This window comes from Globicephala melas, chromosome 19, assembly GCF_963455315.2.
Source record: "Globicephala melas chromosome 19, mGloMel1.2, whole genome shotgun sequence".
NCBI lineage: Eukaryota > Metazoa > Chordata > Mammalia > Artiodactyla > Delphinidae > Globicephala > Globicephala melas.
In genome coordinates, this window is record NC_083332.1 from 13,232,071 (window position 1) to 13,258,569 (window position 26,499).

Here is a 26,499-nt window from a genome sequence, read left to right on the forward strand (position 1 = left end):
TCCTGGAAGGAGAGGTGGAGGGAGGCCGGGCTGCTCTGACCCGCCGACCCCTCTCGACCTGCAGGACTCTGGCGGCCGGAGATGGGCGCCCGGCTTTCGCGGCGGCGGCTGCCCGCGGACCCGCCCATAGCCTTGGACGCGCTGCCGCCGGAGCTGCTCGTGGAGGTGCTGAGCCACGTGCCACCGCGAGCGTTAGTGACACGCTGCCGCCCAGTGTGCCGCGCCTGGCGCGACGTGGTGGACGGGCCCACCGTGTGGCTGCTGCAGCTGGCCCGCGACCGCAGCGCGGAGGGCCGCGCTCTCTACGCGGTGGCCCAGCGCTGCCCGCCCAACAGCGAGGACGAGGAAGAGTTCCCGCTCTGCGCCCTGGCGCGCTACTGCCTGAGAGCGCCCCTCGGCCGCAACCTCATCTTCAACTCCTGCGGAGAGCGTGGGTGCCGGGGGCAGGGGCTAGCAGCAGGGGCGGGGAAAAAGAGACCAAAAGGATGTGTGGCCTGGGGACCCAGGCGAGGTGGAGTGAGTGGGCGCGGCCAGGGTGAAGCAGACAGGGGCGGGGCCGGGAGCAAGGGGACGTGGTCGAGGCTCTTGGGAAACTGGGTGGGAGGAGCCAGGGGCTGTGGGCCGTATAGCGAGCCAAGATGGCTGGGCGAGACAGAGCAGAAGGATCCAGGGGACTGGGCCGGGAAGCTATGCTTGAACTGTAGATTAGGTGGGCGCGGTTAAAGGGGGAGGAGCCCGGGGAGGCCTGGGGAGAAGCCGATTGGGTGCTGGCAGGGGCGGAGCTCGCATAGAAATATAAGGTCGTATTGAGAGGCTGTGGGGAGGGGAATGAATGAGTGGGCGGGACCAAGGGAGGAGGGGCCCGGAAGCGGTGGTGTAAGGAGCCCGGGGCGGGGCCAGAATTGAAGCCCAGTAGTTTGAGAGTGAAGGGAGGCAGAACAGGGGGCGGGGCCTAGAGAGGCTGGGGAGAAGCTGAGTGGATGGGCAGGGCTGAGTGACGCCGTTGTGAGGTGGGACCACGAATACAGCCTGCTGGGAGGGAGGAGCTGGTGGGCGGAGCAAGCTAGGTGGTGGCGGGTTCTCTGCGGGGCGAGCTGGCGGGCGAATTCCTGGTGTTCAACCCTTTTATATCTCACAGAGGGCTTCAGAGGCTGGGAGGTGGAGCACGGCGGGAATGGCTGGGCTGTGGAAAAGAACCTAATACTGGTGCCGGGCGCTCCTTCCCAGACCTGCTTCGTGACTTCTTTCGAGTGAGTGGCCCTTGATCCCTGGTGCGAGGGAGGGGGACTCTACCCTACCGTCCTCATCCTCACCCTCACCCACTTTCAGCCTCTCCTTCGCACATTCATTTGTTCAGTCAGTCAACCAGCTAATATTTGTTAAGGGCCTACCAGGTACCAGGCACTGTTTTACATATCAGAGACACAAGGAAAATTCAGAAAGATCAGGAACCTGCTCTTTTTTCATTTGCATTTTAGATGTAGGGTTGGGGAAGCCATTAAACGCATAAACAGTAAAAAAAAAAAAAAAAACATAATAAACATTTAGAGGGCTTACTCTATGCCAGATGCTTTACAGTAAATTTTTAAATCCTGGCAATAACCCTATGACACAAATACCATTATTATAAATGGTGGATCTGGGATTCGAACCCGGGTAGTCTGACTTCAGAGCTTCTGATGGTGATAAATGCTGTGAAGACATAAAAACAGTTTGATTGGCTGATTCTCTATCCTCATACCCCATACCCATTTTCCTTGTGCCCTGCCCCCACAGTCAACCATTCTCGTGGCATCTAGTAGTAACTACTACTTTCTAGTAGTAGTTACTACTAGTAGTAAAGCTAGTAACTACTAGCTTTCTAGTAGTTACCAGTATATTAGGGGTGACGGGATATCTCATTGTTATTTTAATTTGCATGTTTCAGTTTACTAATAATTAAACATCTCTTCATGTGCTTGTTAGCTTTTTGGATTCCCTCTTTTGTAAGTTGCCTGTTCATATTTTCTATTAAGGTTGATATCTTATTCTCGTTGATATACAAGAATTTCTTGTATATTCTAGCTGTCAGTCCCTTGTCCATCCTGGACATTATAGAAATCCCCCACTCTACCATCTGCATTAACTATGTCCATGGTGTTATTTGGTATTTACATATGATCAAATTCATCTTTTTGCTTTAGAATTTGTTTTTTGAAATTTTGTTTAAAAAATCCTTCCCTACCCTTAGATCCTAACAGTGTTCTCTTATACTCTCTTCTAGTAACCTCATAGTTTTATCTTTTACATTTAGATCTTTAATCCACCTTGAATGTGATGTTCGGTAAGGATCCAGTTTTCTTTTTATCCCCCTCCTTATATTGAGCCAGTTTCCCCAACACCATCTACTAAAGAATCCTTCCCTTCCCCCATGGAATGGCGGTGCCACCTCTATCATTTATGAAGTTCCCATACAAACCTAGGTCTGTCCTTGAGCACTCTGTTCAGTTCTGGTCAATTTATCAGTTCTTCTGATAAATCACTATTTCTGTTATTATGGCACATTGAAATTCGAGGAGAAGGACTGTTTACAAAGGTGCAGGCAGAACACAAGAGATACTACAGGACTCTAGGCTAGTAACAGTGGGGGGAAGGGACTTTACCACCCCTAGGCCTGGCAGGGGTAAGGGGAGGAAGCAATTACCGAAACATGAAGACAGAGAAGGCTGGGAGGAGAGGGCACTGTGGAGAGGGCCCTTTCGTTGAGAAATACAACAGTCCCACGATGATCCCTTGGGAGGGAGCCAGGAGAATAAATACCCTGATTTCACTCTCTTCTCCCTTCTATCTGCTGCTGGAGCTTCCCATTGACTGACCCAACAGGAAGTAGAGGGTAAGGGAGACCCTTCCATACAGGCAACACAACCTTAGACCATGGGCCTCTTGGTGCTTGAGGAGACCCCAGAATTCTCTGCTCAGATGTCTAGTATGTGGGCCTCCATTTGTATTCATGTCCTGGTCCCCATAAATATTAGGGGCAGGCCTGCATACAGTCAGCCTCCTGGAGTCCACAGCAGAGTGAAGGGTGGAGGGGATCTGAGAGGCCAGTGGGGTTGCACAGCCCGTCATACATCTTGTCTGGTAGAGCAACCCTGATGGGCTGCTTTAGACAGGGTAGTCAGGGGAGGCTTCTGGGAGGAGGTGATTTCTGGGCTGACTTGAATGATGGGACTCTCTACCCCCCCACCCATCCTATCATCCCCCCTTCCTAGATGGTGCTTCAAGAGGCAGCTTGTGGACTTGGTGATGGAGGGTGTGTGGCAGGAGCTGCTCGACAGCTCCCAGATCGAGATCTGTGTGGCCGACTGGTGAGTGGAGAACCCCCCGTGGTGGCAGCAGTTCTGCAGAAGGGAGTCATTTCACACCCCCATCGACCCCACGGGCTGGCACTGCTACTGTGCCCCCTTCATAGTGAGGCTGACAGAGGGGAAGCGATGCTCTCATAGTAGCAGAGCCAGGGAGGGGCGGAACTTTGGTGAGCCCAGAACCCCCAGATTCCTACACCCTCAAGCTCCTCCCCAAGGTTGTGGTTCCTCCCCAGAACACCATTACCTCCCCACCCCCATCCATATACACCTGACCCACAGCCTCCTGAATCTGCCCCCAGGAGCACCCAGGCTCTTCCCCCAGGCCCTGGCTCCACCCCAGGGGCACCTAGGCTCCTCCCCCTAGGTTCCCAGGCCTGACCTCATCAAAGTGCAGGGAGGCCAGACCTCGGTCGCCCTCCCCAACCCAGAGACCTGAGCGGGTGGTGAGGCTATCAAGGCTCACTGCCACCCGGCAGGTGGGGTGCCCGGGAGAACTGCGGCTGCATCTACCGGCTCCGGGTCCGCCTCCTGGACATGTACGAAAACGAAGTGGTCAAGTTCTCGGCATCACCCAACCCGGTCCTTCAGTGGACTGAAAGAGGCTGCCGACAGGTGGGTCCAGACTACCTTCCCTCACCCAAAGGCACACCCACCTCTCACCCTGCTCAAATTCTGCTCTCAGCACTGCTGGGTATCTATAACAACAGCTAACAGTCATTGAACCCTTATTACAGGCCTGCCCAAGAGTTTCACCCATTAATTCATTTCATTAGCACAATGGCCTCGTTGTTCAACAGACATTTTTGAGCACCTACTGTGTGCCTGCTATGCTCTAGTTGCTAGAAATGCAGCAGTGAACCGAAGTCCTTGCTCCATCCCCATTCTAGAGTTGGGGAAACTGAGGCATGGGAGGTTAGGTGACTGGCCCGAAGTCACCCTAAAGCGTGCAGGGCCTGATTCAACCCCAGGCTGGCTCCTGAGCCTAAACTGTCATGGTCATCATACCTCACTTATCAAAGTAACCTTTTAGGTGGTCTTTTGGTTTCCATTCCTGATCTCTTCCCACCCACCCCCAACCCAACACACAGACTCAGCATCCAGAAAGCTCCTATTAAAAAGTGAGTCAGGGGCTTCCCTGGTGGCGCAGTGGTTAAGAATCCACCTGCCAATGCAGGGGACACAGGTCCGAGCCCTGGTCTGGGAAGATCCCACATGCCGCGGAGCAACTAAGCCCGTGTGTCACAACTACTGAGCCTGCAGTCTAGAGCCCGCGCACCTAAAGCCCATGCTCCGCAGCAAGAGAAGCCACCGCAATGAGAAGCCCGAGTACTGCAACAAACAGTAGCCCTCGCTCGCCGCAACTAGAGAAAGCCCGCGTGCAGCAATGAAGACCCAACACAGCCAAAAGTAATAAATAAATAAAATAAGTTTATTTTTATTTTATTATATTATTTTTTTTGCGGTACGCAGGCCTCTCACTGCTGTGGCCTCTCCTGCTACGGAGCACAGGCTCCGGACGCACAGGCTCAGCGGCCATGGCTCACGGGCCCAGCCGCTCCGCGGCACGTGGGATCCTCCCGGACCGGGGCACGAACCCGTGTCCCCTGCATTGGCAGGCGGACTCTCAACCACTGCGCCACCAGGGAGGCCCATAAATTTATTTTTTAAAAAAGGTGAGTCAGACCACGGATCTCACCTGCTTGTAACCCTTCCGTGGCTACATCTCAGAGCAAAAGCCAACATCCTATCATGCAGCTATAAAAAGGAATGAAGTACAGATTCACACTTGAACATGCGTGAGCCTTGGAAACTGTGCTAAGTGAAACAGAGGCCAGACACAAAAGGCCACATATTGTATGATTGCATTTATATGAAATTTCCAGAATAAGCAAAGCCATAGAGACAGAAAGCAGATAGATTACTGGTTGCCAGAGGATAGGGGGAGGGAGGAATTGGAAGTGACAGCTAAGGGATTCGAGGTTTTCTTCCTAGGGTGATGAAAATGTTCCAGAATTAGTGGTGATGATTGCATAACATTACGAATATACACACACACACAAACAAAAAAACCACTGAATTGTACAGTTTTAAATGGTACATTTTATGTTAGGTGGATTTTAGCTCAATTTAAAAAATTAAAGAAGATTAAAAAGCCAGAAGCCAGGGACTTCCCTGGCAGTCCAGTGGTTAAGACGCCACGCTTCCACTGCAGGGGGCGTGGGTTCAATCCCTGGTCAGGGGAACCAAGATCCCACATGCCAAGTGGCGTGGCCAAAAGAAAAAAAAAAAAAGCCAGAAGCCAGAGTCCTTCTGTGGCCGATCTCAAAGGCCCCACACGATCTGCCCGCTACCTCCCTGACCCCACCTCTTACTTCTCCCCTCACTCTGCTCCAGGCACACTGCCACCTCAGGGCCTTTGCACTGACTGTTCCTCTGTCTGGAACACTCCAGATCCCCACTTGGCTCCCCTGCCCCATCAAGTCTCTGTCATCTCAGTGGGGCCCTTGCTTTACAATCCCACCCTCCTGCAGTATTTCCTCCGCCCTTTCCCCCATCTGTCTTCAGCGTCACAGTCTAGACTCAGCTTCGCCAGGATACGATCTTTTGGCTGCTTTCTTCACGGCTATATCCCCAGCGCCTGGAGCAGGGCCAGGTACCTACTTGGTGTTGGGGAACATCTGTTGAGGTTGCGGAGGAAGAGGAGTCCATGGAGCCTCACTCCCTCACTCTCCTTCCCTGCACAGGTCTCCCACGTCTTTACCAACTTTGGCAAGGGCATCCGCTATGTGTCTTTTGAGCAGTATGGAAGAGACACGCGTTCCTGGGTGGGGCACTATGGTGCCCTCGTGACCCACTCCAGCGTGAGGGTCAGGATCCGCCTGTCCTAGCTAACCAGCCTGATCCAGCCTTCGGGGACAGACTGCCATCTGCCAGACACCATCGTCAATCAAGGTCGGCTCTGCAGCCACGAGCCGGAGGATGCCCGAGGACAGTGGGGGTCCCGTGTAGCCTGTTCCCGGAATGTTTCCAGTGAACCCCACTTGCTGCTGCTTCAGCGTGGTGGCCCCCATGCTATTCGAGAAACCAGGGATCCAACCAGGCTGGTCACTTGCTTCCCCAGCTTCCCAGGGGGAGTGTCAGAGAGTAACTCAGAGACCTGTACGTTACTTGCAAATTTTTTTCTCACATGTGTGGATATCAGTTGACAGACTGAGTCAGAAAACAAAGGCCAAACCAGGATTTCAGACAGAGGAAAGCTGCGGGCAGTCGTGGACAAGGACTCTTATCAGCGTGCTTTGGGGGCAAGGTGATTGCTGGCAGGGAGCAGAGGTCCTTGAGGGGACCAGCAGCAGCCTCAAAGTGAACTCTTCCTGTTGTTTTGGGGAGTCTCTGGGATTTGGCAGTGGGGCCCGTGCAACCGCCTCCAGCACCACGCCCATCAGCACCTCCCCTCTGGGCCAGGTGCCATTTCTTTCAGAATTTCTGAGGCCAGTTCTGTGCTGACCCCCAAACTGTATCCTCCAGCCCCACCTCCTGCTCCTGCCTCGGGGGCAGCTCGCCTCCTGTCAGGCGACAGCCTCCTTTTCTCCACACTTGAGCCCGCTTGGAGATGGACCCCGGGAGCAAGGCATGCTGTGAAGGAAAGCTTTCCTTTCCCCAACTGAGCGCAGCCAACAAGCTCGCTCAATAAACTCGGTGCTAAGCATGACGTGATGGGGGATTTTTGTCTGTAACTGATGCACTTGTTTGCCCCTAGCTCCGATCCTAAAAGGCCTTGTGGGATGTTTCCAATCGTGAGAACTTCAGGTGTGCTAAGTGCCGTGCAAGAAACAGACGTGGGCTTTGAGAACCCAGAGACGGGCTACAAGGGCTCACCCAACAGCTCCTGTGCCCGATCTCAGCTGTTCTCCCAGCAGCTCTCACGGAGGCACTGTCATCACTGCCATTTAGTCCAGACAGAAACGGGCTCAGAGTTTAAAAGGCCTGCCCAGCGTCACCTGGCCAGGAAACAGGGGAAGCCGGACTTATACCAGACATTGGGTTCCAAAGCCTGATGATACAAGCTCAGCTCCCCAATTTTCAAACCTAACATGGCCAAGCACATGATCGCGTGAGGGCAGCATCACTCTCAGTGCCATTTTCCAAGGGAGGAAACTGAAGCCAGAGGGGGAAGCAAATACACCCAGAGTCACAGAACAAGGAAGAGGTGGAGGCAGGATGTGAATCCAGGTGTGTGTGAGTCTGAGAATAACAGAAGAGCAGCACACACCATTAATCCTTGCAACACCCCTTCGTGGCCAACATTACAATTACTGCCACTTTTCAGATGAGGAAGCTTGACAGCAGGGCTTTCGTGCCCAGGCCCTCAGCCTGCAGGAAGGGGAACTGGGCCTCAGTGCTGCCCACTAACTCCAAAGTTTAAAACAGAGTGGCCACTGCATGTGTTATACACATAAAGCACCCAGTTTAATCTTCACCAAACCCAACAAAGGCGATACTGCAAGTGGACCTATTTTTTTCTGCAGGAGGAAACTGAGGCCAGAGGGGATGTCGGTGCCCAAGACCACACAGAGGGCAAATACCATGCAAATACCACAAGGGGGTGGGGGGGCGTGTCTGTGTTTATTGCAACCCCTTCCCAGTAGATGGCACTACAGTGTCTCGTCCCAGCAGAAGAGGTCCCTGGCGCCAACATGGAAACCAAGAGTGTTGGGAGAGGGGCGCCTTTTTTCTGACTCACACCCAGGACCACTATGGGTTAAGGGTGGTCCTGATGGAAGAGGCGGCCAGGCTTTGAACCATGACCAGCTACTTCCAGAGTTGTACTAGCTTCCCAAGGACATTGCAGGGGCCCCGAGGGGAAGGTTTTGTTCTGCGGTGATCACCCACCCGCCGTGTCCCGGGAGGTGGGGAGGGAGTCACTTCTTCTTCTGCACGTGGCCACAGTCGTACTTGCCCCGCACGATGGTGAGCTTGACGCCGGGCAGGTCCTGCGTGCGGCCGCCCTGCACGAGCACGATGTGGTGCTCCTGCAGGTTGTGGCCCTCTCCGGGGATGAAGCAGACGGCCTCCCGACCGGTGCTGAGCCGCACGCGGCAGCATTTGCGGTTGGCCGAGTTGGGCTTCTTGGGCTTGCGGATGAACGTGCGCAGGACCACGCCCTTCAGCTGTGGCCGGCCCTCCGTGGGGCCCACTTTCGTAGGCGGATGCTTTGGAGGCCCCCGGCGGTGCATCTGGTTCAGGGTGGCCATGGGACGCGGGGCAAAAGGCCGCGGGGCCAGGGCTAGGCCTGGAGAGACACAACCGGGAGGGCCGCGGTTATTATCCCAGCGAACAGATGACAGCATCAGCCACGCCGCTCTGGTGTTCTCGGCGCCGTTCCAAGCACTTCGCCAGGGTGCATTTGTTTACGGCTGGGGTACTCACGGCTGAGAGTAATATAACATTTATGGAGTAACCACCACGTGTCAGGTCCTATTTTAAGCATTTTCTATGAATTAACTCATTTTATTCTGCAAAGAAGACATTAATTTTAATGCTGTTTAAACAACAGTAAACGCAAACAGGCTCCCACTGTGTCCTGTACTGTTCTATACATCGTACCTACGTTAATTTATGCTGCTCCACAGCGACCCCAAGGGGAGGTGTCACTCCTCCTCCTCCCGTCGCACCCTCTCCTATCCCGGTGAGCAGATCCTATCAACTGAACCTTCACAACTGATCAGAATCCCTTTTCTCCCTCCCCCATGGCATCCACCCTGGTCCTGTCCACCCCCGTCTCCCACTGGACTCTCCTGTCCTCCTTCCTCCTCCTCCCAGGTCTCCCGACTCCTACTGTCTGCTCCCCACTCGAAGCCACAGGGACCCCATGGACATCTGGGTCAGATCACATCCCTCCCCTGCTCAGAGCCCTCTTGTGGCTCCATCTCAGTGAGGGTAAGAGCCGAATTCCCCCCCGGGGGCCCACGAGGCCCCACCACAAGGCCCCACATGGTCTGCGAGCTATTTCTCTGACCTCATCTCCTCACTTGCCCCCTCGTTATCCCTGCTCCAGCCTCAGCCTGTGTCCACAAACACATCAACAGAAAGGAGGGCAGTGTGGCTGCAGTGCAGTGAGAGGAAAGGCAGGTGGGGGAAAAGGGCAGGAATATGGTTCTAAGGTAGATGACAGGATGTGCTCATAGACAGGAAACAGGACATAAAAAGACTCAAACAACTGGATTCTCTTCAACAAACATTCATTGAGCACCTACTGTGTCTTGGCCCCAATCAATAATGGAGATGCAGTGGTGACTGAGACAACCCTGGGCCATGTCCTCTTGGAGCTCCCAGGCCAGAGCTGTGAGGTGCATCCTCTCTCTGTGTCACTAGCACGAATGCCCTCTCACACCCAAACGTCACACTCCCCTCCAGATTCAGGGCAGGTCCTGGCCCTACAGTCCATTTCCATGTGTCCTTATGCCTCAAGTTACAGCACAATCCTCAGAGAGGACGGGACATTCCTAGAAGTCTCTTCCGACGGGTCTGCCCTTGACCAAGACTGTTCACCTCTCAGTGCCTCAGTGTCCTCATCTGTATGGTGGGCACCACAGTCAGGTCTCCCTCCTGAGCACCGTGTGTGAGAGGCTTCCATGAAATATGCATGTCAAGCCAGCCCAGATTCCCCAAGCAGGGCACAGATCTGTCTTGTCCAGTCCTGTGACCCTTGGTGAATAAAGGTCTGCAGAGTGACTGAGTGGAATATTTCTCATAAGGGCATGGCCCAGGAGAATCATTTGATGTTTGTGGAAGAACTAGGTTCATAAATAAAGTGTCCCTCTCAGTGCCTGGCATGTAGTAGGCTCTTGAAAAACATCAGTTGGGGACTTCCCTGGCGGTCCAGTGGTTGAGACTCCACGCTTCCACTGCAAGGGTGCAAGGGGCGCGGGTTTGATCCCTGATCAGGGAACTAAGATCCCACAAGCCGTGTGGCTCGGCCAAAAAAAAAAAAAGGAAAAGAAAACGTCAGTTGAATGAATGACTTCAAAGTCTTGCTTGGATGTCTCACCCATGGGAAGTATTTAATATCATTTGCTGAAAAAAATAACTGATCCGAACTCCTGATACCCACCAGACGCCTAAATGCTACTTCCTACCTCTTGCCCTTGCAACCCCTGCTCCGCCGAAACTCGGGGCTATGGCAGAGGGACACAAGTCCCAGGGGAAATAACCCTCACGCAGCCTCGTCTCTGCAGCCCAAGCCCCCCATTTACCATGATTTAGGGACGTGCGGAGGCCACGGAGAAGGCCGGACCAGGACATCCCGCCGCCTGCAGCTTCCCTGTGTTAGGGGATAAGAGACTCATTAAGCAGGAGGAGGGGAAAGTGGCCGTAGTCGGGGGAGGGTCCAAATTCTCCCCATCCCACTCTCGGAGCCTTCCGGTTAAATCTAAGGAATTTCCTCTCATTGTAAAACCACAACCCCTAACGCTGCTAACAGAAAATCCCTCCGTAAGTTTAGTCTTGCTCTGAATAGGCTCTCCCAACCGCCCCCGCTCACAAACAGAAGGAAACTAGAAACTGAGAGGAGGCCCGGGAAGTTTGGAGGACCCGAGAACTCTGCCCACCTTACCGACCCTAGCCGGGTCCACAGACACGCCGAACGCGGCCTCTAGCACGGTCTAGGGATTATCCCGGCAGGGATTGGCTGGTTCTGCCTCTCCCGTACACTGAAGGGGCGGGGAACAGACGACGATTGGGCAACGACAGTGTCAATCTCGGTCAACTGTTCTCGCTGATCTTTTTTCTTGAGGCATGGGAGAGGGCTCACCCCTTCCAGGCTCTGATTGGCTAGTCCCAAGAATAGCTGCTTTGCAATTAGTCTAAACGCGTAGTGGGCGGGACGAAGAGTGCGTGACTCTTTGTCCCCCTTCCAAGATGGCTGCGTCCATAATGCGGCGCTTGTGGCCTCTGGTGGCTGCTCGGGGCTTGCGGCTCCGGGAAGGCTGCGTTTGCAACCAGAGCCCAAGGAGAAGTTTCGCTACGGAGAGACGAGACCGGAACCTCCTGTACGAGCACGCGCGTGAGGGCTACAGCGCGCTCCCTCAGCTGGACATGGAGCCGCTGTGCGCATACCCGGAAGAGGCCGCGCGCGCCCTGGAGCTCCGCAAGGGGGAGCTGCGGTCGGAGGATCTGCCCGCGATCGTGAGTGCGCTTGCGCCGGCCGGTGGTTGCGAGGCCGGGCCGCTTTGTCTATTGGCTGTTCGTTTTACGGACGAAATGGGCTAGCAAGAAACTCTCCAGCAGGGGGCGGTCTTATCGCAGGAATTTTAGTTCCTTCCCAAGTTTAGCCAACGTGTTGTACTTGGCACCTAACTACGTGCCAGTTAGCCAGAGTGCTAAGACCCTACTGTCTAGATACCCATGATGCGCTTGCCCCATAAAGCGTGCTGGGTACCCACTCTGCGTTAGGAACTTACTGTCTGCCAGCGTCCTCTGTGCTTAGACCTCATGCCAGGCTTATCCTAAGGCCACGAAGGAAAATGGGGGACAGGGATGTGAATCAGCGGCGGGGGGTGTGAATCAGCGGTAGGGGCGGGGGTTGCCTCTTGCCTTTGGAGAATGAGAGGTAGAGTTGTGCACCTACCCCACAGGTAGTAGGCAGTTAAATAGTGTTATTTAATGAATGAATGTGCTTTTGAACAGATATGTAGGGAGCACCCCTGTTGTGTTCCAGATGTTGAGAATAAGGCAGTGAATATTATTATTAATAATAATAAAGCTAGCACTTATATAATACTGCATGCTGGGGAACTAGAACCAGGGTCACCATACTTCTAGACCCTGCTGGGGTGCTGAGGATGATGGGGACCCCAAATCCTCCCAGCCCTCTCTTGGGCCCCCCCTACCATCCTATTTTAAGTGCTTTACACAGATGAGTCTCATTTAAATTTCACAACAACTTTATGAGGTGGGTACCATTATTTCCCCTATTTTATCAGAGGGGAAGTTAAGGCTCAGAGAAGTTAATTAAAAAAGAAAAACTAGGAACTTCCCTGGTGGAGCAGTGGTTAAGAATCCGCCTGCCAACGCAGGGGACACGGGTACAAGCCCCGGTCCGGGAAGATCCCACATGCCGCGGAACAACGAATCCCGTGCGCCACAACTACTGAGCCTGTGCTCTAGAGCCAGCGAGCCACAACTACTGAGCCCGTGTGCCACAACTACTGAAGCCTGCGTGCCTAGAGCCCGAGCACCGCAACAAGGGGAGCCACCGCAATGAGAAGCCCGCACACTGCAAGGAGGAGTAGCCCCCGCTCGCCACAACTTAGAGGAAGCCTGTGCACAGCAATGAAGACCCGACGCAGCCAAAAATAAATTAAAAATTAATTAATTTTTCAAAAAAGAAAAACAAAAAATATATGGCAGTTCCTCAAAAAATTAAACATAGAATTACCATAGAATTACCAAAAAGAACTGAAAGAAGGGACTCAGATATTTGTATGCCCATGTTTATAGCTGCGTTAGTCACAGTGACCAAAAGGTGGAAGCAACCCAAGGGTCCACTGATGGATAAATGGATAAACAAAATGTGGTAAATACATACAATGGAATAGCATTCAGCCTTAAAAAGGAAGGACATTCTGACACATGCTACAACGTGGATGCACTTTAAAGACGTTATGCTAAGTGAAATTTGCCAGTCACAAAAGGGCAAATACTGTGTGATTCCAGTTGTATGAGGCACCTGGAGCAAATTCACAGAGACAGAATGTAGAATGGTGGTTGTCAGGGGCAGGAGGGGAGAAAGTTTAATGGGTACAGAGTTTCAGTTTGGGAATGTAAAGAAGTTCCAGAGATGGGTAGTTATGATGATAGCACGACGATATGAATGTACTTAATGCCACTGAACTGTACACTTAAAAAAATTTTTTTATTGGAGTAGTTGCTTTACAATATTGTGTTTCTGCTATACAGCAAAGTGAATCAGTTATACATATACATATATCCACTCTTTTTTGGATTTTTTTCCATATAGGTCATTACAGAATATTGAGTGGAGTTCCCTGTGCTATACATTAGGTCCTTATTAGTTATCTATTTTATATAGTGTGTATAGGTCAGTCCCAATCTCCCAATTTATCCCTCCTCCCCGAACTGTACACTTAAAAAATGGTTAAAGGACTTCCCTGCTGGCACAGTGGTTAAGAATCCACCTGCCAGTGCAGGGGACATGCGTTCCAGCCCTGGTCCAGGAAGATCCCACACGCCATGGAGCAACTAAGACCATGCGCCACAACTGCTGAGCCCACGTGCCACAACTACTGAAGCCCATGCACCGTGTGGAGGCCGTGCTCCACAACAAGAGGAGCCATCGCAATGAGAAGCCCTTGCACTGCAACGAAGAGTAGCCCCCGCTCACTGCAACTAGAGCAAGCCCACATGCAACAATGAAGACACAATGCAGCCAAAAATAAATAAATTTTTAAAATACTTTTTAAATTATTAAAATGGTAAATTTTGGTGGTTGGATTTACTCCTCGCCATGTCTTCTCACAAGACTTTCAGGATCAAGCGATTCCTGGCCAAGAAACAAAAGTAGAATCGTCCCATTCCCCAGTGGATTCGAATGAAAACTGGTAATAAAATCAGGTACAACTCTAAGAGAAGACATTGGAGAAGAACCAAGCTGGGTCTATAAGGAGCCTCACATATGAAGTGGCGCACATTGTCAGAACATCACTAGTGTCTGGAACAACTGCCTGTGTTTGATGCTCTCTCCTCTTTTCTTGATCTTTCCTCACCACTGCTCACTGTGTAGCTCAGTAATAAACATGTGAACCTTTTGTTGGGAAAAAGAAAAAAATAAAAAGGTAAGTTTTATGTATGTTTTACCTCAGTTTACTAAAGTGCTGGTTTAGAGACCCTAAGTTAAATTTATAACCCACAAACGGATCACATTCCAAAGCTTGAAAAACACTTCCTTAGGGCATAAGTATGGAGAGGAGTATGGCGTGTGGCTTGTCAGGCAGTAGCAGGGCATGCAGTTTGTTCCTGGGGGCGCTGGGGGCCAGGGGTGCTCTCAGGCAGGAGAGGATTGTATAAGAACTCTGGCTGGACTGGAGAAGGTGAGCCTGAAGGCCAGGAGGCTGGCACAGGGCTTCTGGGGGGTGATGACGGGATCTGGGGTGGGGCAGGAGTGGGGAGATGAGGAAGGACAGAAAGGTCAGGACGTGGTACCTGGCTGCGGGACTGGGGTGGAGGGTGGGCGTTAGTGGGGCTGTCCCTGAGGAGGAGCAGATGTGGGGGAGATACTTTTCCCAGAGTCACTCTTGCACACGGTGAGCTGGGAGGTGTCCAGGAGACATCCAGGGGGAGCCACCAAGTGGGTAACAAACCATCCTGTGATCTCCCTCTCTCCCCTCTGGCTTCCCCTCCCCCTTCCAGGGATGTAGGACAGTGTTGCTTGCACCATTTTGTCGAAGGGAAAACTGCAGCCAGAGAGGACAGAGGGCTTTGCTCGGGGATCTGGGCTCACAGAGGGACTCCACAGCAGTAGGTGTGCCCAAAGAGTGAGGGCTGGAGGGGGCTGCGTCTCTCCCGCCCCTCCTGACCCTCCTGACCCCCCTGGGTTGGTGAGTGCAGGTGTAGCTGCTGTGGCCGCCCCATAGGACAGAGGCTGTTTTGCTCTCACATGAGAGTCAAGAGGCAAGTGCGGCTCAGCTCCACGTCCCCCAGCGTCCAGGTCCTTTCGTCTTCTTGCTCTGCATCCCTTAGGGGGTTGTCCTGTTCACCTCTCCTCAGGGTCCGTCGTCCAGTCCAAAGGGAGTGAGAAAGTCCAGAATGGGGGCTTATCTTTAAGGAGGCAACTCAAGAGTGACACCTACCACTTCAGCTCATGTCCCTTGGTCAGTCTTGGGCCCACAGACACATGTAGCTGCCCGGGAGGCTGGGAGTGTGTCTTAATTCTGGGCAGCTGTGTGCCCGGCTAAACATCAGAGGGTTCAAGTACTGAAGGGAAGGAGGGGAGAATGGCTACTGGGGGACAGTAAGTGGTCTCTACCTCACCCCACTGCTGGCCCAGGGGGCCGAGGGGACGAGGCTCCAGCCAGAAGGGGCAGGGGACAGTGGCCGCTTCACATCTTTCCCTCCTGTGTCCACCCCCAGATCTCAACATGGCAGGAGCTGAGGCAGCAGCGGGAGCAGATCCGGAGCCTGGAGGAGGAGAAGGGGGCCGTGGCTGAGGCAGTGCAGGCCCTGCTGGTGAGCGCGGGGGTCCTGGGTGGGTGGGGTGGGGTGGCAGGAGGATGCCTCTGGCTGCAGGTAACAGGAAACCCAATTTATGGAACGTGAAGGAGGTGGACATTCATTATGTCACACAACAAGCCACCCAGGGCCAGGCATCCCTGGGACTGATGAATTAGCAGCTCCCCCCAGCATCCCTAAGCCAGGTTCCTTCCCTCTCTCTCCACCTGCAACCTCACCATGTTGATTTGACCTCAGTTGCCCCCTCAGGGTCCCAGGGTGCCTGCCGTAGTACAGCGTCTCCTGGCATGTCTCTGCCAGAGGCAGAAAACAGGACTTCTCTGGCTTGAGTGCCTTTTCCAAGAGCAGGGAGACCTTTCCTGAAGCATCCAGCAGAGTCCCCTCATGTCTCACGGGCCCAGACACCCCACAGCCACACCAGTCAATGACAAGAGGCAACCTTGGCTGGGCCCATGTTCCCTGAACTGCAGGCTACCCAGGGGAGGGTGAACTGAGTCAGGGATCTCTGGCTAGAAGGAGGAAGGAGGGCAAATGGTCTTGGGTTAGACAGCCAACAGCGTCTGCCACAGAGGGCTGAAAAGCAATCATCGTAATAATAGCAGACGTGTCCATAGCCATCGCTGCCTGCCAGGCGCTGTCCTAGGTGCTTTCCTTACTCTCAATCGTCACAGCTCTGTGAGTCAGGAAGAATACAAACCCGGTTCTACAGCTGAGGAAACAGAGACCTCAAGAGGTTCAAATGTGCCTGTCTCACAGCTAGGAAGCAGGAGAGGTGGGATTGGCACCCAGGCATTTGGGCAGCTTTTCACCACTCTCCCAACCCTAACTACATCTCCCAGTGACCTGCTGTGTCTTGCCAGGCCCTGGGCTACATGCATCACAGGCGAGCAGCCAGTGAAAACAACAAGATTGATCACAGTTCATGTTCAGTGAGCACTAGCTCATCTTCTCAGGAAGCCAGGCAACAGCCCTACTAAGGAGCTCCCGTTAGCCCATTTCACAGACCAGGATACCAAGGCTCAGAGAAGGGAAGAGATTTGCCTAAGGGCGCACAGCTGGTAGGCACCCAACATTCAGACCCAGATCTGCCTGATTCCCTCTGGTGCTCAGGACCACAGAAGGTTCAGAGTATCACAGACCCTTGGTCTCAGGCCTCCAAATGCATGCTCACAGACCTTACCGTTCCGAGCCTCAGTTTTCTCATCTACAAAACGGGCATCACATTGACGCGCGAAACTCATGGAGTGGGTTATGAAGAAATAGGATCATATGAGAGTCCTCTGCACCTGGCCAGGCATGAGGCAGCACTCAATAAATGGAGCTGCAGGCATGATTACTATTATGTTACCTTGCCTCCTCCCAGCTTTACTGACAGAGAAACTGAGGCACAGAGTGGAGGAGGGTCCAGCCAGGCACCAGCAGAGCAAGGAATTCAGATCCCCTGGCCCTGACCTTTCACCCCTCCTCCCCATCCCCAACTTCATCAACCTGATCACCGCCTCCTTCTCTTTTCTACAGGTAAACCAGGACCACAATCAAGTGCAGCAGGTACCACAGGGAGTTGATATCCTGTCCCTGGTGAGGGGTGGGCAGCAAAGATCCCATTATCAGCCATGAAGTCTCCATTGTATGTAATAGAAAACATAACTCAAATAGGAGTAAGGAAAATAACATCAAGAGGCTCTATTGATTCATGAAACTAAAAAGATTGGCTTCAGGTACAGCTGGATCCAGGTCCTGGCCCATATTTGCTTCTGCTTCCTTCTTATTCCCAGACCAGCTTTCTCCCCTTGGGGCAAGGGGAGGCAGGGTCTGGTGCAGAGAGGACCATGTTCCTGACAGCTCCAGACACAGCCCTGGGGCTGATTCTCATGAGTTCGTCTTGGGTCATGTGCCTGTCTTTAAGCCAATCACTATGGTCAAAGCAATGGAATGTTCTAGTAGACCAGGCCAGAGCCATGTCCCTGTGGTGGTGAGGGGAGGTTCCTGGAAGGAAATACAAGATGTTGAGTGAAAACAGGCAGCAGCAGACATCCACCACAGAGGTTGTGCTAGCTGGGATCAAGGTCAAACTGGTTGAGGGAGCCCACCCGCTCCTGGGCTGACCCTGCCTGCCCCACTCCCAGGACCCCCAGTATCAGAGTCTGCGGGCACGTGGCCGGGAGATCCGGAAGCAACTCATGCTCCTGTACCCCAAGGAGGCCCAACTCGAGGAGCAGTTCTACCTGCGGGCGCTGAGGCTGCCCAACCAGACCCACCCAGACGTGGTGAGCATCACGCTGGGCAGCGGGGGAGGCCAGGGCTCCACCTAGTGCCACCGTCCCAGTGACACCCACTGTTTCCCTGCAGCCCGTCGGGGACGAAAGCCAGGCCCGAGTGCTCCATGTGGTTGGAGACAAGCCAGGTGGACCACAGCCCAGGCCAGGGGACCCCAGGCTGGGGGCGGGGGCTCCTGGGGTCTGGGACCATGGCTGGAGCCTGTAGAGCCCCAGGGCTTTCTCATTTCTCACCCTGTCTCGTATGTGTGTGTGTGCGGGTACACGTGTGTGTGTGTACACGCACACATGTATTTGTCTTTTTTTCCTCCCCCCTCTCTTTTCCTCTCCTTTTCTCTCCCTCCCTCTGTCCTCCTCTCCTTCCGCTCTCTCTCTAATCCTCTTTCTCTCTGTCCCTGTTCCCTGTCTCTCCTCCCCCTCTTACCCCATTGCTTTTCATCCGTATATAGCTTTCTCCTTCCAACCCCGGGGCCACCTGGAAATAGCTGAGAAACTCGACATCATCCGTCAGAAGTGAGCCCCCCTCCCAGCCCCCATCGCCCAGCCCTCCCAACCCAACAGCTGGCTGCCGGCTCCGCCTCATTGGGCTCAGCATGGGATGTGGAACTGCCAGGGCCTTGCCCGGCATGAATGTTTGATGCCTGGCCCCCTGCCTGGCAGCTGGGCCTCTGCCCCGGGGTGCTTGAGTCCCTCTCTTCCCCCACCAGCCCTGGCCCACGTGCCCCCGCCTGTCTGCCCATCTGTCTCCCAGGCGTCTGTCCCACGTGTCTGGCCACCGCTCCTATTACCTGCGTGGGGCTGGGGCCCTCCTGCAGCACGGCCTGGTCAACTTCACACTCAACAAGCTCATCCACCGGGTATGGGCCTGGATGGGAGGGTTGCCTGGAGGGGGTGGCATTGAAGCTGAGCTCTGAAGGCTCAGGGTGGAGAGGAGGGGGTGACCTCTGCTCCAGTCACTGTTTTCAGAGCTTTACATGTATTATTGACATATTTAATTCTTAGGGCAACTTTACGAGGTGAGTGCTATTATTATCCCCTTTAAAGATGGAGGAGGGAGTAACTAGCCAGGGTCTCCCAGCTAGCGTGTGGAGCCGCACCTGTAACCACTGCCCCTCACTGCCTGCTTGCAGTGTACAGGGAGTGTTGGGGAAATACAGCATCCGTTGAAACTGGAGGGGTCGGCAAGGGATGAATGCAGGGGATGTTGGCCATGGTGAGGGACTCAGACATTTCCTGAGGGCACTGGGGAGCCACAGAAGGCTTTCAGCAGGGGAGGGACATGGTCAGATCTAAGTGGTATATCCAAGTGAGGAAACCAGGAAGCACCAGCAGAGGGGGCCCCAGTGACAGGGGCCCAGGACCCCAGGTCCAGCTTCAAGCCCACTGCTCAGGCCTGCCTCGATTTCCTCTGAAGTGAAATGGACTTTGGAGTGACACGGGGGAGCCATTGGCCCACCCTGCAGCGTCCTTTCTTCAGGCCTGAGCTTGGGGTCTGGTGGGGGTCCTGGCTGTGCTCCTCACCCCTCCCGTCCCCCCTCACAGGGCTTCACCCCCATGACGGTGCCAGACCTTCTCCGAGGAGCTGTGTTTGTGAGTGAGGACTCTGTTCCCCATGCCCAGCCGTGTGTCAGGCCCCATTCTGAGGGTTCCAGGTGGAGAGACCAGCCTGTCTCCCCCGAGGAACCTGCCCTGGGGCTGCGTTGAGGGGGTCAAGCCATAACAGGGAGCTCAGGGTGATTCCAGATGCTTTTAGGGGAGGAGCAGGGGTTGTGACTGCAGAATGGGGGCCACCCAGGTTACCTGACCCCTGACCTCTGTGGCCTGGCCTCCTCCCCAGGAAGGCTGTGGGATGACACCAAATGCCAAACCATCCCAAATTTACAACATCGACCCCTCGCGCTTTAAAGACCTCAACCTGGCCGGGACAGCAGAGGTGGGACTTGCAGGTGAGTTCCTACCTGGGGGCAAGAGTGGGGTGAGGACACCTCCAGTGTCCTCAGAGCAGGAGGGGATCGAAAGGGGACAGCCAGGAGCCTCCTGGCGGGTGATGGCTGCACGCCCAGGATATCTCAGTGACCCCAGGGCCTACGTGTACAGTTGTGTAGGTTGTTTACTGCACAATGGTACGGTGAGGATCCAGCCACATGTCCTGACTTGAGGTTGCGTCTGCTAGAGGGGACACCTTTCCTAATTCTCACAAAGGTTTCCTATGGCTGGATGGATGGTGGCCTTGGCTGACCCATTCTGTCTTCCTCTCCTCCCAGGCTACTTCATGGACCACTCTGTGGCCTTCAGGGATCTGCCAATCAGGTGATGCCCAGTTCCTTTAGACCTTGTCCCCACGAGTGACATTCCCTCTCCTCTCCCTGACCCCACCTACCCTGCTCCCCCCAGGATGGTTTGTTCCAGTACCTGCTACCGGGCGGAAACAGACACGGGGAAGGAGCCGTGGGGGCTGTATCGAGTGCACCACTTCACCAAGGTTGGCATAGCTAGGACTGGCAACAGCCCAGCGCCCCAGCCCGTCAAGCCCAACAGCCTAGCGCCTCCTGACTCCTGTGCCCCCCGCCCTGCCCCAGGTGGAGATGTTTGGGGTGACAGGCCCTGGGCTGGAGCAGAGCTCGCAGCTGCTGGAGGAGTTCCTGTCCCTTCAGATGGAGATCTTGACAGAGCTGGGCTTGCACTTCCGGTGCGGGGAGGGGCCGGGGGCTGAGGTGGGTGGCAGAGGATGGGGGTGAGGGAGGAGGGAGGGAAGGGCTGGCTAGGTGCTCCCCCATCTTGAAAATCCTCACCACCTCTTCTCCCTCTGCCCCCTTTTGCCTGTGTTACGATTATATATAGGATGTCCGTCTACCTATCAGTCTATAAAATCCCGCATAGGATCGTAATGGCCGCATAAGCTGCGCAGGGCACTCCAGTGTCCAGACCAGGCCCCTTCCCTCCTGTTGCTCCCCATCCCTAGGGTGCTGCCTCATCTGCATGGTCCAGGATGGCTCTTCACCCTCCAGGGGGCGAGGGCACACCCCTTCCCTTTAAGGGGGTGACTGGACGTCACAAGCCCCACCTCCTCGCACCCTGTCAGTCACACGGAGCTTTCAAGAGAAGCTGGGAAGGGTGGACTTTTATCTGGGTGACCCATTACAAAAACCTGAGGGTGCTCCTGTTACAGAAGGAAGCACGGCGATGGTGAACAGCCCACTCGGCCACCTCTCCCCCTTTGCCACTGTCCTCTACTTTATCCCTTGCATTTCCCTCTTTTGGCTGCCTCCTCTTCCATCGCCTCCCCTTGCCCCTGCCCCGCTCCTCCACCACCTCTCACCTGCTGGCCCTTGCCATGTCTTTCTCCCGGGCTGCAGGGTCCTGGACATGCCCACCCAGGAGCTGGGCCTGCCCGCCTACCGCAAGTTTGACATCGAGGCCTGGATGCCGGGCCGAGGCCGCTTTGGCGAGGTGAGCCCCCTGCCCGGCGGGGCGACAGGGTGGGAAAGAGGACCCCACCGCTGCCGACGGCCCATCGTCTCAGCCCACCCCACCCCCATGCCCAGGTCACCAGTGCTTCCAACTGCACGGACTTCCAGAGCCGCCGCCTCCACGTCATGGTCCAGACGGAGGCCGGGGAGCTGCAGTTCGCCCACACGGTGAGCCACACACCCTCGCCCACCCTCCCCAGTGCCCCGGCGCCCCGGGCCCACCACCTCAGCCCCTCCCTGGGCCGGCCGGCAGCTGGGTCTGAGTGTGCCCCTCTCGCAGGTGAACGCCACAGCCTGTGCTGTCCCCCGCCTCCTCATTGCGCTCCTGGAGAGCAATCAGCAAAAGGTGAGGGGGCAGCGGGAGGATCTCACGCAGGGAGGCGGAGGCTGCAGGGCTGGCAGGGCAGCCGCCTGAGGCCTGCTCTCTCCCCAGGACGGCTCGGTGCTCGTGCCCCCTGTCCTCCAGCCCTACCTCAGCACCGATCGGATCACGACCCCCACCCACGTGCCTCTCCAGTACATCGGCCCCAACCAGCCCCAGAAGCCCAGGCTCCCGGGCCAGCCTGCCTCGAGCTGAGGACTCATCCTCGTTGGCCAGTAGGGTTGTCGCTGTTTCCTGGAGCTTAGGGGGTCGCTGGGCCCCTGGGACCTGTTGTCCTGAGCCATCCCGACATTTGCCTTCCTCATGTCAGCTCCCCGCCTGGGCCCCTGGACTCCAGGGTCCACCACTCCTGTGCCCCTACTTCCTCAGGATCAGTCAGTGACCCTGTTGTCGTTGGAGCTCCCAGCCTGTGCTGGGAAGCAGTGTTTCCTCCAAGGGGACTTGGAGGTTCTAGGGATGGGGGAAGGCCTCCATCCCTCCTTCCTTCTTCCCGCCCTCAGTGCTTAAGAGAAAGTCCCCCAATAAATAGTGGAACAAAGGCCTTTGTGGGTCTGTGAGTTAGGGGGGTGGCCTGGCCAACCTGCTAGGGATGCTGGGCTATTGCTCAGAGGTGCTGAATCCTCAGGGGGTCTGTGGCTGCAGGAACCAAGCCAGAAGTGTCCAGCATCCCCAGAGCACGTGGAGGGTAGCTTGGGGGCCACTGAGGGAATTGAGAGGATGCCGAGGCCTCTCCCCTGACTCTGGGACAAGTGGCACCTCACGTCCAACCTCCCCCCTCATTCCCCAGCTCCGGGTGGGGTCCAGGAAGCAGCCCAAACTCGGTGAAGCCAGAACTCACTCCTCCCCTAAGTGCCTCTGTCTCAGTACCTGGAACTGCTCTCCCAGCTCCTCAGGCCGCAGCCCTGAGAGTCATCCTCGACTGTTCTCTCCTCTCCACATCCACATCCCATCCTTCAGCAAACCCCGGCAGCTCCTCCTTCAAAATATTTCCAGAACCCTCCTTTGCCCTCTCGTCCCTGGCCCCTCCCTGGGCCTGTCCACTGGTATCTCCCATTTGGAGAGTCGCGGCAGTCTGTCGGCCGTCTTCCTGCTCCCTGTCCCCCGCACAAAGCCAGAGGGACCCTGTGGACACCTGCGTTGGGTCACATCCCTCCCTGCTCAGGGCCCTCCTGTGGCTCCATCTCACTCAGGGGAAAGGGCAAGCTGTCACCATGGTCCACGGGGCCCCACGTGACCTGCCCCCCACCTTCCTCTTCAACCAGCCTCTTCCCTGTCGTGCTCTGGCCACCCCCCAACCTGCCTTGCTGTTCTCATTCTCAGACTTATTCCCAGCTCAGGCCTCTGCACTTGCTAGACCACTCCCTGGCTACTCTTCCCTAGATCTTGTGTGATTGCTTGCATTTTGTCACTCAGGCCTTAGCCCAGATGTCACCTCCTCCGAGAGGGCTTCCCTGACCAGCGTGGCCAAAGTAGAAACCCCAGCACTCAGCATCTATGCCGCTGTGCTGCGCTGCGCCGCAGCCTCCTTCCTTGAGTGTTGTCTTTCCCCATTCTCAGATGTCTGCTCCAAGAGGCCAGGGAAGTTTGCCAGTAGCCCCATTCATTGTTGTAGCACCAGGGTCTAGAAGAGGACTGGGCATGTAATGGGTGCTCAATAAAAATACCTGGGATGAAGGAGCTCGGACCTGTGTAGTTCGCAGTGCCAAGCACTGCCCAAGCTAACATGTGCATTAACTGATTTAATCTTCCCCATCAAGCTGTGGAGTAGGTTGTCACCAGCCCTGTTTCACAAGTGAGGAACAGGTCTTAGATTAAGCAGTTGTCCCAGGGCTGCACAGCTGGTAGTGGAGGAGCTGGGACTCAGGTGGGGCCCAGATACAGCTCTGAGGAAGTAGATTTATGAGACCCACTTTCCAGAGGAGAAAATGGGCCAAGGAAAGGAAGGAGTTGCCTGAGGTTGGTCTGTAAGTGGCTGCCTCTGGATTCAAACCCAGGTCTCGCCTCCCAGTGGGGCCTTAAGCTCATCAGACCCTGTTTACCTGGGCAGAGAATCCCCCCCCCGCCCCCGCGCTGGAGCTCAGGGGCTGGAAGCTGGAGGGGAGGGTGCAGGGAGTGGGCCCCCATGAATAATTGAGGGTCTCAGACGGGTCTCCGCCCCGCAGCTGTTGCCCTCCATCTGGCGGGGAGCGGGTGGTGGTGACGTCACTTCCTCCCGTGGGGGCCACTGGGGGCGCGGGTTATAAGGAGCTGCCTCCCCGGCCGCACGGTGCGAGGACCCTGGTCCGGACGCCCCGCCATGCAGCGCCGCGAGCCCACCGTGCCGCTCTTGCTGCTGCCTCCTCTGCTGGCGCTGCTGCTCGGGGCGGGTGAGCGCCTGAGACCAGGGCGACCCCCCCGGCCAGCCTGGGGAGCGGGGGACTCGGGTGACCGGGGGCGGGGATGGCGCACCCAGCGGGGCCAGACTAGAGCTTTCACGGGCTGAGCTTCCAGGTGGAGACGGCGCACCTGGCAGGGGGGCTGGGGGAGGGGACTTGTGGGTACCGGGACGACCTCGGAGCTGGAATCAGCACCCGGGACAGCGCCCGGAGTGCGAGCCCAGCACCCCCGTCCTTCCTCCACAGCCACCGCGGCTCCCCTGGCACCGCGACCCTCCAAGGAGGAGGTGAGGACTGCGGCCCTCTTGCCCTGCCTCATCTCCCTGGGGCCCTGGTCCCCCCTGCCCAGCCCCCTCCACGATCTTTTGTCTCCCCTCCAACCCTCCCACTGTTCTCATGCCCCCCATCTGCCCTACCCTCAACCTCCCCTCTGACCCTTCACCCCCAGCTGACCCGCTGTCTGGCAGAGGTGGTCACAGAAGTGCTGATGCTGGGCCAGGCCAAGCGAGGCCCCTGCATGGCTCTGCTCCACAAAGGTAAGGAGGGCCCAGGCCCCAGTTCCTCTTAGGAGCTCCCACCCCACCAGGGCTGCCTGGAGGAAGGGGTGTCCTCTTCTCATCCTAGAGCCATTGTCTGGGCTGGCCCGGCATTGTCAAGTGTGTCCAGACTGAAGGAGCCTGGCCCCTAGCCCCACCCTCGGGGCTCCCTGCAAGGGTACAGGATGGGGGCAGAGAGTGTCTCCCAGCACCTGACTCTCCCCTCCCAGGTCTGGGCAGTGCCCCTGTGGGACCTCGGGCAGCCCCAGAACTCCTCTAGGGCTGTTTTCTGTTTGGCTGCACAGAGAACATTCTCTCTTTCCTCTAGAAATGTGTGAGACAGAGTCCTGCGGCTGTGGGTCCACTGAAGAGAAAGGCCTCCTGGTTGGGGATTTTAAAAAGCCAGAGGCTGGGAAGACAAGGTCCAGCCAGGAGGTGAGGGACGAGGAAGAGGAGGCAGCAGAAAGGACCCACAAGGCCGAAGTGCGGGAACAGGCCATCCGCGGGCAGCTCCACGGCCAGCTGCGCCAGGAGGACCACAGAAAGGAGGAGGAAAAGGAGAGGGGGCCCGTGGAGACCATTGAGGGCCCGTGGAAGCGGGTGGCAGAGCAGACCAGCGATGAGGAGACGGCCCAGTTCGAGGCAGAGGAGAAGGGGGTGCAGGTGCTGGGCAGGGGCCACAGCCTGTGGCCGGGGGCCGAGGCGGGTGGAGAGAGGCACGAGGACCGCCACCACCTCCACCAGGCAGAAGCTGAGCCCAAGCAGGAGAAGAGAAAGGCTTCGGACAGGGAGGTGAGTGGAGGAGGCAAGGGGGGAGTGGGGTGGAGCAGATGTCCGTGGACTTCCTACCGAACAGCCACCGGTGTTGGGCCATAAACAGCAAGGTCCACCACAAACGGGCCGTAGTGACCAGGACTGACACGAGGACTAGGCAGCAACATCTAAGTGGGGCCTTCACTTGACCAGGAGGGCTTCCGTACTTCCATTGCAGTAACCAAGAGGCCACCATTACCACACAGAAGTGCCCGAGTTAGCCACCACTGCTAGCCTGTGACCAGCAAGCTGGCCACCATGAGAAGTAGCTGCCGCGGCTGGTTCACTGGGCTCTAGATGGACACCACTGCTGGGTCATGAGAAGCAAAGGTGGTGGCAGTGACCGAAATGGCCATCACCTCACAAATGGGTCACAGCATCCCAGCGGAGCGCCTTTGCTAGTCCTCTGTCTGCCGCTGTTGGCTATGGCACACACCACAGGCCTCACCGCTGGCCACGTTAGCTGCCGTGACCCTTCCAGGGTTGCAGCAACCAGCAGGGCGACCATCGCGGCCCACGATGACCAGGATGACCACTGCTGGTTGCCACTAAGTGAACTGACCTGGCCCACATTCATGGGCAACCACTGAGGTGGCCTGCCTTTGAAGGTGGGTGCTGAGCACCCCACTTCTGATCCCCCCAGGAGCATGACGTGGAACGGCTGGAGCACACGAGAGATGAGCTGAAGAAGGCGACGGAGATGCTGGGAGAGGAGCTCAGGAGGGCGGGCTGACCCCTGACCTCGTGTCCTCCTTCCTCACACACCCTACGGCTTAGGACTGTTGACACCCAAACCCTTCCAGTCCATCACCCCATTCTGCTCCCCAACCTGCAGGAGTGGGGAGAAGGGTGCGCCTTGAAACCAGGCCTGAGGGGCCAAGTCTGAGCTGGGTAGAGGGGCTGGGCTCAGACTGACTCAGGAAACAGCCCTGACACCCGTCTAACGCAGTCCAACCCTCCCGAGTGAATAAAGCACAAAGAAAACCACCAAGGCTTATCGTGTAGCACTTGATTTTAGAGGGACAGGAGCTGAGGAGTGGGCGGGAGGCCTGGG

At 55.9% G+C, this 26,499-nt stretch overlaps 4 protein-coding genes and 1 pseudogene across 13 annotated transcripts in view; 4 read left to right on the plus strand and 1 right to left on the minus strand.

Annotated features, from left to right (window-relative positions):
* The window catches only part of LOC115862462 (F-box only protein 17), a 29,046-nt gene extending 20,409 nt beyond the window's left edge, over positions 1-8,637 (plus strand). Inside the window, exons 2-9 of one of the 7 annotated variants that reach the window (XM_030874302.3) lie at positions 65-430; positions 1,139-1,250; positions 2,264-2,323; positions 2,840-2,872; positions 3,252-3,347; positions 3,824-3,959; positions 5,913-6,000; positions 6,092-8,637. In XM_030874302.3, the coding sequence (XP_030730162.1) occupies positions 82-430; positions 1,139-1,250; positions 2,264-2,323; positions 2,840-2,872; positions 3,252-3,347; positions 3,824-3,959; positions 5,913-6,000; positions 6,092-6,144 (927 nt within the window). In that variant the 5' untranslated portion in view covers positions 65-81 and the 3' untranslated portion in view covers positions 6,145-8,637. The remainder of the gene's footprint in view (positions 1-64; positions 431-1,138; positions 1,251-2,263; positions 2,324-2,839; positions 2,873-3,251; positions 3,348-3,823; positions 3,960-5,912; positions 6,001-6,091) is intronic. The other 6 variants (XM_030874313.3, XM_030874304.3, XM_060288373.2 and 3 more) reach the window with 6 other exon arrangements.
* Positions 7,791-11,437, minus strand: MRPS12 (mitochondrial ribosomal protein S12). 3 transcript variants are annotated; one of them, XM_030874317.3, is made up of 3 exons: positions 10,964-11,437; positions 10,601-10,668; positions 7,791-8,637 (listed from the first exon to the last, which is right to left on the minus strand). In XM_030874317.3, exons 2-3 carry the CDS (start codon positions 10,647-10,649, stop codon positions 8,267-8,269), a joined length of 420 nt encoding a protein of 139 aa, XP_030730177.1. In that variant the 5' UTR covers positions 10,650-10,668; positions 10,964-11,437; the 3' UTR covers positions 7,791-8,266. The 3 variants fall into 3 exon arrangements, with proteins under 3 accessions (XP_030730177.1, XP_030730176.1, XP_030730178.1); XM_030874316.3 differs by having other exon boundaries at positions 10,960-11,435; XM_030874318.3 differs by having other exon boundaries at positions 10,955-11,435.
* Positions 11,237-24,628, plus strand: SARS2 (seryl-tRNA synthetase 2, mitochondrial). Of its 2 annotated transcripts, XR_004043104.2 has the most exons (18): positions 11,237-11,531; positions 15,495-15,590; positions 17,112-17,141; positions 17,720-17,860; positions 17,943-17,997; positions 18,319-18,382; positions 18,621-18,726; positions 19,412-19,459; positions 19,707-19,815; positions 20,134-20,179; positions 20,264-20,351; positions 20,449-20,558; positions 21,226-21,319; positions 21,415-21,507; positions 21,620-21,685; positions 21,773-21,936; positions 24,343-24,383; positions 24,545-24,628. XR_004043104.2 is itself a non-coding variant. In XM_030874298.2 (16 exons), exons 1-16 carry the CDS (start codon positions 11,265-11,267, stop codon positions 21,914-21,916), a joined length of 1,557 nt encoding a protein of 518 aa, XP_030730158.1. In that variant the 5' UTR covers positions 11,237-11,264; the 3' UTR covers positions 21,917-23,860. The 2 variants fall into 2 exon arrangements, 1 of the variants encoding a protein (XP_030730158.1); XM_030874298.2 differs by lacking the exons at positions 24,343-24,383; positions 24,545-24,628 and having other exon boundaries at positions 21,773-23,860.
* On the plus strand, positions 13,873-14,474 carry LOC115862465 (large ribosomal subunit protein eL39-like; annotated as a pseudogene).
* On the plus strand, positions 23,885-26,427 carry CCER2 (coiled-coil glutamate rich protein 2). The gene is made up of 5 exons (XM_030874315.2): positions 23,885-24,087; positions 24,343-24,383; positions 24,545-24,632; positions 24,961-25,424; positions 26,089-26,427. Exons 1-5 carry the CDS (start codon positions 24,018-24,020, stop codon positions 26,176-26,178), a joined length of 753 nt encoding a protein of 250 aa, XP_030730175.1. The 5' UTR covers positions 23,885-24,017; the 3' UTR covers positions 26,179-26,427.
* Positions 26,428-26,499: the final 72 nt, after the last annotated feature.